The sequence below is a fragment of the Apostichopus japonicus genome, chromosome 4 (assembly GCF_037975245.1).
Source record: "Apostichopus japonicus isolate 1M-3 chromosome 4, ASM3797524v1, whole genome shotgun sequence".
Taxonomy (NCBI): Eukaryota; Metazoa; Echinodermata; class Holothuroidea; order Aspidochirotida; family Stichopodidae; genus Apostichopus; species Apostichopus japonicus.
In genome coordinates, this window is record NC_092564.1 from 23,806,618 (window position 1) to 23,823,710 (window position 17,093).

The following is a 17,093-nucleotide window of genomic DNA, read 5'->3' on the forward strand; positions in this document are numbered from 1 at the left end:
GTGGAGAGTTGACAAGTTGTCTTTTTAATTAATTAATTTAATTTTGTGATGGCCAGAGAGAAACATTTATAAGAGAAAATGAGCCTAGAGAACCAGACTGAGCAATTTGCAGATAATATAGTAGGTTGCTGAATCTGAAGGCTATAAGGACCTACACACCCAATTAGTGCAAAATTTTGTGACAATTTTTGTTTTGTGATTGAAATTTTCTCTGGGATAGATTTGGCCCACACACCCCCTATTGGGAACTATAGTTGACATGCAGTCTTACTATTGATAAATGTTGCTATGTTGTCTTACTGCAGGTCCTTCCGTTGTCTTGCTACAGGTCTCCCCATTGTTTCTATGTTATTTTACAAAGAAGAATTGCTTACTGTAGAAGAATGTTGTCTTACTGTAGGCCATATTGTCTTACTACAGAAAAAGGTCCTCCCTATATGGTCTTACTACAGGTTGCTTTATTGTCTTGCTACAGGTCTCCACGATGTTGTTTCTAAACTGTTTTACTGTAGAAGAATATTGCCATGTTGTCTTACTGTAGGAGAATGTTGTCTTACTGTAGGAGAATGTTGCCATTTTGTATTACTACAGAAAAGGTTGCTACGTTGTTTTGGTACAGGTTTCCACATTGTTCTTTCTATGTCATATTGTAGAAGAATGTTGCCATGTGGTATTACTGTAGACAAATGTTGCCATGTTGTCTTTCTACAGAAAAAGTTGCTATGTTGTCTTGCCACAGGTTGCCACATTTTTGTTTCTATGTTGTCTTACTGTAGAAGAATATTGCCATATTGTCTTGATGTCTTCCTATAGAAGTAGGTTGTCCATGCTTTCTAATTCAATGTTTTGCCACCTTCCTCAGGTGTCCTGTCTGGACCTCTTCTGGGTCTCTAAAGCTAATATCATACAGAGAAAAGGACGCGCTGGTAGATGCCAACCCGGGGAATGTTATCATCTCTTTAAACATGAAACGTTTGAAATGTTAGGTATGTCAACTCCTATTTATTTCAATCAGTCCTTTCTTTGGTGTAGTAGTTGTAACTGTTTGAAATTGAAAAAAAAAGGGAAATCTCGTTGGGAAAATGAGCCCATGGCTGCATTAACAATCCAAGGCTGTCATCTATGGGTAAACTTCCAGCAAAGGATGTAGAGGTGACCCTGCCTCACCAGCAGGAAAGTTCTCATTAGTTTTCTGTTACTCACATGTGAGTAAAATAACCCCCTATTGTGGAATGGGCTAGTTACAACTCCGAATGGAACAGATGAGGGAATTAATGGTCGTCCCCTTGTCTTTTATAGAAAACAAAATAATGAAATTAACAAGTAAATACTTCTTCCATTTTCATGATTATTCTATCCACTGACACATCAGAGACCATCTTTCGTCTTTCCTTCAGAATCCTACGAAATGCCTGAAATCCTTCGAGTTCCATTAGAGCAGATCGTGATCATGTCTAAAGTTCATGGTCCTCATCTTCCAGCTGTGGAGTTTCTAAGCCAGGCCCTCCAACCACCGGCCCAGCGCTCTGGTGAGATCATTAGTCATTGTAGTGATTATTAAACTCTAGCTATGATAGTAGCATGTTGTATTACTATCGATTGACTGTATAATGGTCCTTAGATGCTAATTGATAGTATAGTACTCTTTCTAGGTTATCACTCACAATATATCCAAGAGGGGGAAAGTGCTGGTAAATTGTGATTGGTTCTTTACTCTAGGAAGGGTGAGACCAAATCAGGCTTCTAACATAGGATGGCAAAGAGCTCTGCCCCCCCCCCCCCCATATTTCAAAAACAGGTTGTTGCAATCAGTCGTGAATCATAAACAAATAGTCCAGTGTGAATGAATTTGAAGGTCGCCCCCTTGCGGCGCCAGCAGAATGTGGTAATTACACCTGTTGGGAACAGAGTTTGGGACGTCTCAACAGTATGTTTGCTGAAGGTCAAACTGGTTATCTTTGACATTTTCCATTTTCCACAAATAAATGAGTGAAACAATGGGTCTTCAGTGGAAGCCATAATGTGACAACAGTAAATTAAAATAAGTAAGAGACAAACAAAGAAAAGTAACTATTAACGAAGCCATCAAATATTTCAGTTTTATTCCTTCATTTTTCTCACTGATGTTACCATACAGATAAACAATGCAAAAGAATAGGTATCATCTAATATTAAAAAAAAATGCGCAATTAGAAATAAAACATGAATCCCTTCTTTCAGTTTTGCCAAATTTCGACAATGAAATGCCAGTGTCTTATGAGAATATCTCGTGGAGTGTAATCTCTGTTTAATTTTTGGGGAATTTCAGTGGAGAAAGCTGTCAGTGAGCTTCAAGAGTTGGATATTCTGGATAAGCAGGAAAACCTAACATTACTGGGACAAAGAATCTCCCACATTGGAACGGAACCAAGGCTGGCCAAAGCTCTGGTGATGTCAACTATATTTAGGTGAGTTTCATTGTCGGTGTACTTCTTGTGCAATAGTACAAATGTATAAATACTTCACAAATTTGACACAACTTGACACAAGCTATTTAATCAAATGCTCTTGAAGAGGGAATGATCCTGACACTGGAGGCACTCACATCTGAACACTCTGGGCGGATCAACCACTAAGGGAAAGAGCTTTACACAATGATGAAAAGACGACAATGAATGTTTACAATTCATGGTAAACACAAATGTGAGGCCTGTGGTATAAATCAGTTAAAATACAGGGCAAAATTAATAGATATCTGTAGTTGTACCGTACACATTTCATTTTTTTTCTTTTTTGCTTTTGGGGTGGCTTGCACGGTCCTATGACTTATGTAAATTAATGTCACATAGTCTGCTATTTGCATATTCATATATGCTATTCAAATGCATAGTTGCAATATTGCTATACAAATGCATAGATGTACCACAGTGTTTGTACAGAACGCAAACAGTGCTCTTCAAAAGGATACACACAAAGTTTTATTCCCTGTCCACCCATTCTGCCAGTGCAACAAGTAGATGTAGCCATTGCTTTGGTATGCAGCTGGCCAGTAACCAATGGTTACCAATGGGTTGTAGCACTTCTGGTCACAACATTTGTTTAAGAGTCTTGCAAAAGATACTTTAGGAAACATCTAAAAGGAGGGAGCTGCTATTGATAACAGCTGCCTGGTTTTGCACACTTTGACAGCATCAACCTAAGCCTAGCCTGCTTAATGGTACTAAGTGCATATTGTGAGTTATTGCCAGTGCTCACTAACAGCTATTTGCATATTTTTTTTCTTTTTGTGGCTAAAAAGAGGAAAAAGTATACATCATAATGGAAATGGCTCAAGTATCCTGAGTGATCCTGGTGAGAATTGGAATATGGTTGTCAAGGGCAACCAACATTTTGCTATAAATTCAAATCATAATAGTCTCTGGCTAAAGGTGTCGTCATTGGTTGAGTAAACATGCAACGAGAGATTTCTCGAAGGTTGATGTTGTGAAAACTAATTCATCGATGGAAGAGAACGGAAGCAAAATGTTATTAATAAATGTGAATTATTGAGTGAAAATGTGATAAGTTGCAGGTGATACATGTATGTGTAGCATGTTATTATTTGTATGTAATATATCTACTAGTAGTGTACACCTAGTGTACACTTAATGTAGCAGTTATTATCTACTAGTAGTATACACCTTTCAGAACAATCAGGTTTAATTTTGGAATAGTTTCAATACCAGGAAAATGCAAGTGGGTGTCATAGTTTTGTTGGCAGATTGCCAACATCTGAGGGCACTGTGTGCTGTATGAGACCTTCAATGATGCATTAATATCTTCCATGATTTAAGTTTGTCAAATATGTAATGAATATCATGCTCAATAATGCAACTAGTCAAAATGGTGTTTATGCATTGATTCTTTTATTTCCTTTTCTCTTAAAATGAATAAAAATACATACAGAGTAACGATTCTACAGTTTAATGATTAAAGTAGTTTTAAGATGCTAAGAATTTGGAAAGCCTGTTGAAAACATTGGTGGGCTTGAGAAGAGCAAAAAGAATCAGCCTTTAGACTGAGAAAAGAAATAAAAAAAAGGTTAGAAAGATAAATTGAGGAAAACAGTCAACCAAGTCACAAACCAGTCCTTCTCAAGAAGAAGCAATAAAATGAAATAAAATAGAACAGAGCAATTTTTTTTCAATTTGGTTTTGGATGTGAATCCTTTCTGAATTGTGTAGAAGTTCTAGTTCCTTACAGATACTTATTAATGTGACTTTGTATTAAAGTACAGTAGTTGCAAATCTTCACAACAATGATACAACCAAAACTGTGCTTAGAGAGTTTGCATCAAGACTGCATCAGAACAAAAAATAGTGATGTGACCTAGTGTTTAATATTTAACAGAAGACAGAGAAGATTTTCTTGACAAAGAGGCAGTACTTTAATGAATTTGGTGTTCAATATTTGTTAGGAAACAATTCATGAACTAAATATAGCAATGATAAGAAAATCCAGATGAGAGCAAAAAACTATGTACGTGTTGAACGAAATATGGTAAAACAGTCTCTACTTTCGTCGCAGTGTTGTCCAACGAGAACAGCTCTACATTCAAATATTGTCTTAACAGATAAGAGTGACCTGTACATCTGTGTGATATTTTTATCTGGTCTATGAAAAAGCACGGTAGAAAAAAATTCTGTTACCCGTACAGGGTGTTGCTGTGGTAACCTGCCAACCATGTTGCAGACATATTCATACATTCAAATATATACGATATAATATGGAATCAGTTTTAAGCACATATCATTACCAAGGTGTTTCAATGCTTAAAGGAACACACACAGTGTAATTTCAGGTGTCTCTATAGGTGCACATGGCAATTCAGCTGTTATGCATCCAATAAGGTGGGAAGAGGTGATTGAAAATTTCACGTTAAGGAGAGCATATTTTATGCCTTCCTTCCTTCCTCTCCCCCCCCCCCCCCTCCATGCATCCCACAGTCTTTGTAGACACGGAATATCTGGTAAACCAGATTTATATTTTGAGTACTGTTGTTAAACGATCGTTCATTCATACTTAGTAAAGATTCCTAAATCCTATTGGTCCATTCAGGTCAGCTGACCGTGGTTAATCCTGTGAGTAACGCACGGTAAAATTACCGGCGGATGAATACAATTGTTACCATGTTACCATGTTTTGTCGTCTGCTTTGATGAGCTATCGAAATACATCAAAAACACAAAATGGCTAATATAACGTTTGATTTGAACTGCCAAACATTAGTTAAAATGTTATGATGGTTCATCTTTTATGAATGACAGCCTTTCAAAGACGTTTCCTTTATAATTATTCACTATCGTTCAGTATTACTTTATAATTGCACATGTACATTGTTATGCTGGTTGTTAATCGTTAATTCGACTTACGGGGCATCATTTTAATAAATCTTTGGTTATATGTAACCAAAAATGTTTTGTTTTATGATTTTTCCCCCACAAAAATGGTAGTGTATGAATGAACGGGGTTAATCAACGATCTAGCGTGCGTTACTCACATGATTAATGCACTCCGGGTGTTAATGCTATCGCTGGATGCACTCGGGCTCCGCTACGCTCCACGCTCGTGCATCGCTTGCATTATCCCCCGATCGTGCATTAATCCTGTGAGTAACGCACGATAGACCGTTGATTAACCCCTTATTCAATACATTTTATTTGAAGATTTTTGCATGCCCCACGACACGAGACATAACAAGTCAAGCTGTACAAAATCTGAGCAGTACAGTTTTGACAATCTTGAGCATTAATTGTGAGAGGTGTCATATGTAAATGGTAAGAGGGAACAGAAATACAACATGAGAGATACAGGACAAAAGGACGACAAGCATGAAACCCATAAACAGAGAGAACTTAGACAGATTGTCATAGAGATACCGGTAGAGTTATTCTCCGATTTAGACCAAACTCAAATAGAGCGAGGGTTTCATGAATTATTACAGTGTATTCAGTGATAGAGATACCAGGTTTTGTGGGCGCTGCTATCATCTGATGGAAATGCGTAACACATAGTCATAAATAGTCTCAATATGTCTTATCAAGTTCTTTATCTGGTAGAATCTGGCTTCGTTGAGCAGTTGCCTGAGCTCGGGGAAATCTTTTGGAATATTGAGCTCTCCATCTCGTAGGTAGTTCAGGATGTGCCGGAACAGGACCCCGTCCCTATCAATGGTGAAATAACCGTAATCGTCTCTCCGGATTGTTTGATCCTCGTCGTCGAGCATTCTGCATAGCAAAGATTCCTTATATTTTGACAGATTGGATTTTGAAGTGACATAACGTTGCCCTCCGACATTTAAGTTGACACTTTCATCTTTGTCAAAAATAGTCTGAATCTCTCTTATCAAGGGATTTATCTGGTAGAATCTGGCTTCCGCTAGTAGCTGTTTGTATTCAGTGAATTCTCTGGGCAGATTTAATTCACCATTCCGTAGATAGTTGAGGACGTATCGGAATAATTGTCCATCTCTGTCGATCAAGTACTGTCCAGCTGAAGACATCTTTTGCTGGGTGATCATGTTGGCTAGCACTGAGTTTTGATTGCTGGTGAGGGTCTCTCGAGAGGTGGTGTAAATTACCCCTCCAACATTCAGATGAACCCAGCGAGATGTCCTTGTTTCTGCTGCTGCTGCTGATTCCTAGTAAAGAATCGAATATATAAGTTTAGTCAAATTCCATAAACTTGAAAAGCTTAAATGTATTTTGTCTGTTTGGTTAACCATCAATAACAACGATCAGACATGTGTTGTACCATTGGGGGGGGGGGGGGGGAGGAGGAGAGGCATTGGATAGGTGGAGGAGAGAGGGTGAAGAACTTATTGCAATTTTATACGTACATAGCGTTGCACATAATACACTCTCACACTCAACCACAGTCATAAACTGTTCTTCAAAATCGCTGAAATAAATTCATGGATCAACTTTACAGTAAAAGGAAACTTGAAAAGTATTCGAAACACCGAAAGATGAAACTTGGCGGAATCGATGTCAGGGAAGAATGTAGTACCGAGAAGCTTAGGCTTCGCAGAACTGTCCGATTGTAAACGTTAGAGTAGCCTACATGCGAACATTCTTCGCATTGGAGCTGAACATTGCAACGTAAACAACGAAGAGTCTGCTGTTCAAGCTTATCTTGTGTTACACAAAGACCACGAAACCACTGATCTACTACATATATGGCGGCTTAAGGAGTTTTTAAAAACATATCTAATTTATAAGAAATTTCACTAAAATTAAGGAAGAAATTGATCTGTATACAAATGCGTTTTTTGTTGTGATTACTGTAGGAGCGTGGGTTATGTCGCAATCTGCATTTGCGAAGATGACGTCATGTTCGTTACTGTTCAAATCATATTTGAATCCTTAACAATTGTCCATTCTTAACGATTAAAAATTGTTTCTCTGTCAATTGCAACATTAGCGTTCTCATACTCTGACAACATGTTTGGAAAATTATTTATCGTTTTTTAAGGTTAATTCTAAGGGCTACCAGACAATCCTTTTAAGTTGACCAACAATATGGACTTATTTTGAAGAGACATATATGTCGTCTTCTTTTATTTATAAAAATTTAATATATATTGGTAACGGAAGGACAAACTCTATATTGATCAAATTATTCAACATTTTTGGTCAAGCTTGAAAGAAAGAATACACTGCAAATAACTGCATAAATACAGGGTGATAAGTATAGTTAAGGTGTTGCTAAGTGCATTGCTTGGTGTTTGTTTGGGGCTTGTTTGAGTGTGATCATTATGTTATTGAACCTTTTCAACCATCTTATGTTTCCAATTTTTTTATTTTTTTTATTACTAGAACATGTAGTTTAAATGTTATGAACGTTATTATTTAAAGCAACCTTAAGTAGACCAACAATATGGACTTATTAAAGAGACATATGTCCACTTGGTTTATTTATAAAAAATTGATCAAAATTTGTACATCTGTTATATTGGTAACAGAAGGACAAATTTTATGTTGATCAAATTGTGCAACATTCCTGGTCAAGCTTGAATGAATGAATACAATTGCATAAATACAGAGGGATAAGTATAGTTTGGGTGTTGTTACGTGCATTGCTTGGTGTTTTTTGTGGCTGTTTTGAATGTTACTATTATGCCATTGAACCTCCTTATTGTCATGAGCTAGACCTCCAGCATTGAGAGGTGTGGTAATGCTGTAACAATAAGCCTATTAATAATCCCTGCTTAAGTCTCCAAGATACTTCACATTCCATTGAACTTAGTAACACACTAGAAGTACAACACAGTGTATGATGTACAACCAACTATAAAGCGATATCTGAAGACAGTTTAGGTCATTCGGAACCCTGGTAGGTCTAGAGGGCTTGTTAACCAACCTCTGGAGCAAAGTCTACTTCCAGGAAACAGTCCAGCCACCGGGAAGGGTTTTTTCTTTTTCTTTTTGCTGCTAGGTGCTCCTGGGAGGGTGGTATTGCAAGAGCAAGGGTAGCCTCCCTCTGTCATATACTAGTATACTTTATTGTTAATCTTTGGTAACCTACTAGATCAGGCTTGTCCCTCTGCCCAGTGGTGAAGGAATACCATGGCAAATGGGAAGGGCATGACTGCAAGAATGAATCTGAGGAAGGGCACTGACAGCATTTTACATCTATGCAGCACTATGTCATTTGAGGAGCAATGAAAGTTTCTAATCAGACCATTTCATTATGGATGCAGTCAAAATACAAGAATCAGAACCCGAATTGTTATTTTTCCAGAACAAAAGTTTTATTTACTGTTTTATGTACAGTTGAGCGGCAAATAACAACCAACTTTCTCAAAACTCCTTGAATTTTTGTATGTTTTGCAAATTATGATTGATGGCATGTAGAAAATGCCCTGATCATGAAATAATTTAGGAGGTGTTTGGCCACCTTTAGTGTATTAGTAGTCTGACACGAAATATTGTTTTCTTCATGTTTATGTGTTTAATGAACCTAATACTATCCTATCGATGTTAGTGTATGGCACAGTGAACCCTAACCAACTCAGCAGTTCCATATACTTAGTCGGCGAAAATGTTCTTACCAAAATAACACATAATCGTGTATTGTGGAATGTGGATTTGATTTTCTGCATAAAAGCATTGTCTGGGTGTTTTTTTCACACCTCGACAAACATCGAGAGCATGGCATCAAACAATATAAGAAATACCAATGTCCCAACAATAAACCTCTCTTTTTTTATATGCATTTGTGAGTTATTATCCTTTGTACGACTCACAAACCAGTGAGAGTAACCACGTGTGACTCTCATAGTGGATTTTGTAAATATACATAAGAACCATATGCATATGTGTGTATTCTATAACACTAGGCCTAACTTCTCACAATCGTTGAAACTGACTTGTTTAGTCTGTTATAAGTTGTTGATGATAAATGACATTTTCCATACTTTACAAAAATATATTTTTTAAATTAATGCCATGTCATAAACAACCACTGTATAAATATTTAGTTGATTTTGTGAAAACATGGGAAACGATACATGTAGGCTTAACTGTCATTGAAAATTGCAATATCATGGTAGGCAAACAAATACAATAAGCATGTAGTCAGGTTTTTAAGGTACGTTGATTTAGTAAACTTTATCAACAGAAAAGGGTAGTGTCTTACTTATTGTACACGAGAACAGACTATGAAAGCTATAGATGTCATTTTGAAATTCTCCTCTGATCAGTAACATGAAAGGAAAATCAGTCTTACCGTATAAGTGGCCATAATGTGTCAACCTTTGTGAAGAACCAACTTGAGCTTGGAGTGAAACTAGTAAATATGTGTAGTAATATGGTGGTCTTCACTACATTAATGGTATACTGTATATGAATGCACAATACCACTACTGGATAACTCATCCAATCATATTGCAACTAGGTGATGAAATACAGGAAAATACCCTTAGAGAAACCAATTTGCAAAGAGAAATGATCAGTAATTGTAGTTTCTGTTCACTTCAGTTCATGACGTTCAATTTGATTTATTTCAGTATACATTCCAAACAATTTATAGATATAGGAAGTTTCAGTGGCGTAGCTAGGATTTTTTGAGTGGGGGGCCATGGGGGGGCTGTTCTTTCTTGTGGGGGGGCCGGAGGTTACTATCTAAGCTCCGCACCACCTTGGTTGGCGCGGAGCGCACAGAGAAAATTTGAGATTTCAGCACCCCCCAGATCACAGGAGATGGCACCTGTGAGGCAAAATAACAACCAAAAAGATGTGCAACTTTGGTGACAGAAATGCAAAAAAGGTTTTTCTCTTTCATGCTGACTGGCCTTGCCAACTGAACCAGACTTTTAACTTGAGGGAAGTTGGCATCATTTGCAGGAATTTCAGAATTCCCAATATTTTATATCTCTTTCATGGCCATAAAAAAGTTGTTTTGTGGAATATTCAATGACATATATTCATTTGACTCGAGGCAATATATGAATACTGTACCTGCAGGGTCGGCGATCTGTTTCAAATATTGGGGGGGGGGGACATCTGCTTGGATGCAGGCGGATTACTATCAAAGTGGAGCGCCACCATCGGTTGGCGCGCAGCGTACAAGAAAATTTCTGGTTTTGATAGCCCCCCAGATCACCGGAAATGGCACTTCTCGGGCTTGAAAATGACCAACCACATGTACACTTTTGCCTCAGAACCAAGTTTTTCCTAATAGTTTTTTTTTCATTCATAACCTTTTTTCAAGATTGTCACCAGTCACACATCATGTTCGACCTCATTGCATCTCCTGTGGATCATTGCTTTTGTAGGTAATTCTACGTAATGCCCCACAATACCCGTCAGCCCCACTTTTCAAGGTTTTAAGCCCATTATTTGTTCAGAATTTGAATAATAAATTCACTTCAAAACATTCCCATAATGTTGCACTAAATTTCATCTACGGACAACCAATATAGAAAAACCCCCCTCAACCACTAACAGACCGGTCAAAATTGTACGAGTATAGAGGGAAGTATGATGAAGAATGTTGGTCAAGGAATTTTCGAAAATTCAGAAACAGTTAAATTATTGGTGTACAAATATTAAAACCTCTTATAACGGCTACTATAAAACTTCGATATCATAGAAAATACAAAAAAAATATGCTCGAGGGGGAGGTCGGTCTCCACCCCTTCACCCCCCCCCTCCCTTGGCTATGCACGTGCAGTTAGAAAATGGCCAAATGAAAACCCAGTGAACCCATATCGATGTGGATCATATATATGATTGTGCGTACTTACACTCATACACAAGATGCAAACCAAATTTCATTACGGATTCGATCCGTCTAGCTATTCATTTCGAAAAAAAAGTAAAAACTACTTTCGGTCATATATAGTAACAAATTGTGACACGGTTAGACAGGCGCTTTGCGAGGAATTTGCCAAGGGAGGGGCAAAGCTTGTACCCAGACTTTCTAAGCGTAGCGCCACCATAAGTTGGCGCGAAGCACAAAAGAAATTTTTGGCCGAAAATGCCTCCCAGATCGCTGGAAATGGCACTTCCCAGGCCTTGTAAGTTGCATCTAAGCATTTTCTATTTTGAAATTGCTAGCGATATCATAAAAAAATACAAAACATATGCTTAAAAAAAAACTATGCCACCAAATATTGGATATAAGATACCATATCCCCCACCTAAAATATCGTGGGGGACATATCCCCCCGTCCCCCCCCCCATGATCGCCGCCCATGAATACCTGATACCTCGGCTCAGTACAAACGGAGCCAATCTTTTGATAGATTGTTGGGCTAGGTGGAAGCAGTGAACATATTTTCAGCAGATATCGATATCACGCAGCACAACAAGGTTCGTGGTGTATGGTCGCAATCGTCGCATCGACCATTGCCATGCCATGCTGTGTGACCATTCTCATGATTACTACAGATATTGTATTATTCTTATTCTGCCAGATGCAGACAAGAAAATTGTGTAACTCTATTTCCCAAATTATTGAACAAAAAATATTAGTGAATCGCAATGATGAGTGGTTTTTTTTTTTACCCCATTCCCAGTGGGGGGGCCAGCCGATTTCATGTGGGGGCCTCGGCCCCCCAGACCCCCCGTAGCTACGCCACTGGGAAGTTTAGGAATAAATTAATTTAATAAAAAACATTACATTTATAAACAAAAAAGAGAACCAATAAAAACAAAGAAAGTAGAGGTCTGTAGAGATACTTGTACAGTACAGATATATGCCTAAGGTATAAATGTGCTGTTATATTTGATACAATGCTAGCAATCAAAAGATCAGTTTTGATTTTATTTCTGCAACCATAGGCTACAATTGCAACTGAGGTATCCCCATTGGCTTATTTGTAATGTTCAGAGGTCAAAGGTCATTTGAGGTCATTATCATCAAACTCTTGTTTGAAAATACTCCTAAGTCTTTTCCTTGTACAACGAATGAACGATCCTACAAGTCGCTCACCGTTGCTGTGGATTGGCAATTAATTTAAATGGAAATTTTACAGCAATGTCCTAAATTAATAGAGGGCGCTGTCATATTGGTCTTCTCTAGTGTTGCGGAACTCGACAAGCTGCAGTCTATGAAGTCGCTCAAAATTTCTTTTAGGATTCTCTGATGCTCACTTTTGTCCAAACTGCCTGCACATCCCATAAATCAAACATAGCGTGACATATATCGAACTAACATACACAGAGATGCCAACCAATACGATTTTATCGTATTTAGTACTATAAAAGCAAGTGAAATATGATAATACGATATTGCCTCTTTGAAAATACGATTTTTCATCTTTCAAAAATAGAAAAATAGAAAAATAAATTTTATATTTTTTTTAAAGGAAGCGGAATCCCATAGAAACATGTATAACTTACCCCCCAAACCCCGACAAACACGTTGAACAACGAGCCTACATGGACAGGAAATACTAGGAATCGGCTTTACAATTTTCTCATTAAATGTTAATGAAAAAGCAAACATTTTACTTGCCCGTTCTTACCAGTAAAACATTTTCTGACATTTAACTGGCCCTGGGCCAATGGGCCAGTGGAAGTGTCGAGTTTTTGTGAAAATCTGATTTTTCTCTCCAAAATCTGATTTTTAGCTCATACAAGCATGCTGGTGTGAGCTATTGTTACAGTGCGGCGTCTATCACTCTATCATTCTATCACTCTATCACTCTATCCGTCAACAATTGGTAAAACCGCTCCCACTCGCACAGTGTTTGATGGAATTTCATGAAACTCGGACACAAGGAACATTGGGTATAGGGCCATCAGAGATGGTCCGAAATTTGGGGTCAAAGGTCACCTGTGGGCAGTTTTGTGGAAATACGCAAAATGCTTCTTCTCCTACAGATTCCATGGTACAATGTTGAGGGTTTGTCACGATAGTACTATGGAAGTTTACCTTCAGGGTGTTCATGAATTTGAGATCAAAGATCAACTAGGGGTCTTTTGTGGCCCGGGCCGCGGCCCTATATTTTCAAATTGCTTCTGTTCGTACAGTGTATGGCCAGTTATAATGAAACTTGGTCACAACGTTCCTCGGGATGAGGGTTACGAGGGGTGTTCGGAAAATTGAGGTCAAATGTCATTTAGGGGGTAATCGGGGGTCATTCTTTTTTTTTCTAATATTTGCAAATATCTCAATCTCCTCAAGATTTTGATGGATCATATTCAAAGTTGAACTGATGATTGTTGGATTGTGTATGAATAAGGTGATGCCTAATAATTTTTGGTCAGAGGTTAATTAATTACAATTAATCCCCATTGTTTAAAAAAATCTGAGCCTTCACCTTTTTCCAAAGCTCCTTTAATTTGTCTCCCAGTCTCTGCAGTGTTTGTCTACATTTGTGGTTAAGCTCTGCAGAGGCAGTTAGTGGAATTAAAGCAGGATTGGGAGTTGTTATTAACTGTTGAACTGTATGCATGAGAGCCCTATAGCCAATCAGAACTTGCCGATTCTTAGAAGTCTTTGAGCCTGAGGTATGTAGGAGGTATGTGGGAAGGAGTGCTTGTGAAGTTATGTCTGCTCAGGTAGAGGGGAGAAAGTTTTATAGGGTAGGTCAGTGGTATTGTTTGAGAGAGTGGGTAAAATAGGATTTAAAGGGGGAAAATAGGAATTATAGCCAGTGGTGTGGCCAGGATTCTGCTAACGGAGGGGGGGGGGGGTTATCGCCGTTTTGAGCTAGGGGTATAAGTTGTCTTTGAACCTAAAATGTTTGGCCTCATGGGCCCAAAATTGGTGGAATCTGACAAATGGCCTGAAATTTGGTGGGCCATAAACTTTTGTGGGCCCTACATTTTTGAGCTCGAAAATGTATGAGCTTCTGCACCATTGGTGCTCTAGTTTAGGATATTCAGTCTGTTTTTTTGTGTCAAGAGGTTGGCATCTCTGCATACAAGTTTTACAACTCATAAATTGCACATGTTAGCAATGAAATGTTGCCCAACGTTCACAACGTAGCTACACACATTTGGTCGTCACCCGATCAGAACGCTTCTTTGAAGCATTTTCAGTCTCATCCGCTTTTAAAACTGAGTTTAAGCTTTGAGCGTCAGTAAAATTGAAAATGAAATGCACTGGACTTGTGCAATTCTACTCATAACTATTGAAGATGAGATCTTTTTAAACACATTTCGGCGCATAGCACAGGTCTAGGTTGAGATACTGTACGTTCCCGTGCTAAACAACTTTTTTAGATCTGTAAACAGGAAAAGATCACATGCAAATGGACCCACAGCGGTATCTGCAGCAGTGTCAGGACCGCTATGACAGCGCCCTCTATGGAAACGCTGAAGGTTCCCACCGACTTGAATCGTTCTATTATAAGTAAGACCAGAGGTGATTTCCGTCTTTGTTACGTTCTTGATTGACACTGATTATCCATCAAACATTTACATCGTGATTCTTGAGTAACACAGTGAACCATTGGGGGTCATGTGTGTTAGATGCTTGTGTGTGTTACTGTAGATGGGTGTGTTAGATGCATGAAAAACTCAAATGTATTTATGTACAATGTCCTGTATGGTGGGTACAGCAGTACTGTGTGTTCATATTTGTCAAGAGCTCTAGTACATGGCTACAGGTCATATTTAATGATGGATAAATCATTTCTCGCAATGATAACAGTCATCAGGGTTGCCTGATCGAAACTCAATGCTACTAACATTTGACTCGATACTTTCAAAAAAACTGTTCTGTTTCTTGTCTGTTAGATGTGTCAGTCCAGTGTTAACCATTGCCTCAAGACTCAGTAGCAGGGAACCCTTCAGAGATAGCATGGAGAACAGACCAGCCGTTATGAAGGTAAATATGTAATATAAGTTTTAAGTAAAACCCAACCAACTATTATCACTAAAACTCATGATTTATTTATGGTGAACAGTGTCCCATAGCAGTCTGTACTGGCAGTATGTGCAGTATGAATATAATGCAGAAGGAAAAGGGTTAGGAACTGTTCATACTGTCAGTTTACAGGACAGTTACAGTACAGCACGTTACAGTACACAGTACAGTTAGGTTCATACTGTCAGTACGAGTGTTTGGAGCATAACATATGAGGCCAGTATAGAGTGCTATTAGCACTGGCAAAAATGTAACAACTGGCTGTCTGTTATGGTTCGAGTTTGCATATAATCACGGTTGATATTTTAATAAATTCGCTATTGAAAACTGGGGATCGTATCGTTTCAGTTATGAAACGCAACAAGGTTGTGTTAACCTTCATACACTGATTTAACTAGTGATTTATTTTATTGGCGTCACTTTCAGGTTAAGAAAGGTTTTTCTGACCAGAGCTACAGCGATCACTTAACGGCTGTCAATCTGTTTAACCAATGGCTGGGAGCAACGAGAGCTGGGCGAGAAACGGCAGGCGACTTTGAAGATGTACACCTGATACACAGACCCACCATGTACTTCATTAAAGGTATCCCCTCGCAAATAATTTGCAATTTTTCTACAAACAGAATCCACGGTTGGATGGTCAAAGTTTCAATGACCTGACAGATTTGTTGCAATATTGCTGGAAGATCTAGTGGTATCATTCATTGCACTTCAGGGGTCTTTTTTTTAATTTCATAAAAGACATATATATATTTTATAGAATTTTACTGGCCTCCAAAAAATGTGTCACAGTATAGTAAGGGACAGCATTGAACTATGTCAAGGATAGTTGTATGTACAGAAATATGTAAACTAGTATGAACAGCACTATTTACAGTACTATATACATTACTGTGGACAGTACTATGTACAATACTATGTACAATACTATGTATATTACTATGTAAAGTACTGTGTAAGTACTATGTAAAATACTGTGTACAGTCCTATGTACAGTACCATGGGCAGTACTATGTACAGTACTGTGTAAGTACTATGTTAAATACGGTATGCAGTGCTATGTTCAGTACTATGTACAGTACTATTTACAGTACTATGTACAGTACTGTGTAAGTACTATGTACAGTGCTGTGTAAGTACTATGTAAAATACTATGTACCGTACTATGTACAGTACTGTGTAAGTACTATGTAAAACTGTGTGCAGTACTGTGTAAGTACTATGTAAAATACAGTGTACAGTACTATGTAAAGGACTGTGTAAGTACTATGTTAAATACGGTGTGCAGTACTATGTACAGTACCGTGTAGAGTACTGCGTACAATACTGTGTACATTCCTATGTATAGTACTATGTACAAAGTCCTTAGTACTGCTCTATATTTTGGAACTAATTGTCTTTATATGTACATACATATAGATTTATTGAGCATCGAACTGTTTTTTTACCCCTCTTGTGGCAGGGCTACGCCAACAGTTTGCTGAGAATCTCGAAGAGGCTGGTTTGCTTGTCTCGGCTAAAGATTGCCTGATGGAGTGTGACTCCTCCAGTGACTTTGATGATGAGGAATTGACCAAGGTGAATATCAAACAGAGAAACTAAGTTTTTACATCTTCAACCCATATCGAGGATATTTATGGGTTCACTGTTAAACAAGATGCTTGCAAAAGGCAAGATTATGAAAATTCATCAGCGTTATCATTTATATAAAAGGTTTGGCAGACAACAAGCACAATACCTGATTTTAGCAGG

The 17,093-nt window shown here is 38.1% G+C and overlaps 2 protein-coding genes across 4 annotated transcripts in view; one reads left to right on the plus strand and one right to left on the minus strand.

The window, feature by feature from the left end:
• The window catches only part of LOC139966858 (ATP-dependent RNA helicase DHX30-like), a 41,183-nt gene that overhangs the window by 16,072 nt on the left and 8,018 nt on the right, over positions 1 to 17,093 (plus strand). For all 3 annotated transcript variants that reach the window (XM_071970284.1, XM_071970285.1, XM_071970287.1), the window contains 6 exons: positions 863 to 986; positions 1,398 to 1,529; positions 2,309 to 2,447; positions 15,212 to 15,302; positions 15,768 to 15,924; positions 16,804 to 16,919. In XM_071970284.1, the coding sequence (XP_071826385.1) occupies positions 863 to 986; positions 1,398 to 1,529; positions 2,309 to 2,447; positions 15,212 to 15,302; positions 15,768 to 15,924; positions 16,804 to 16,919 (759 nt within the window). The remainder of the gene's footprint in view (positions 1 to 862; positions 987 to 1,397; positions 1,530 to 2,308; positions 2,448 to 15,211; positions 15,303 to 15,767; positions 15,925 to 16,803; positions 16,920 to 17,093) is intronic.
• LOC139966860 (uncharacterized) lies at positions 3,266 to 9,914 on the minus strand. The gene is made up of 2 exons (XM_071970295.1): positions 9,747 to 9,914; positions 3,266 to 6,657 (listed from the first exon to the last, which is right to left on the minus strand). The coding sequence occupies exons 1-2, from the start codon at positions 9,759 to 9,761 to the stop codon at positions 6,004 to 6,006; spliced, it is 669 nt and encodes a 222-aa protein (XP_071826396.1). The 5' UTR covers positions 9,762 to 9,914; the 3' UTR covers positions 3,266 to 6,003.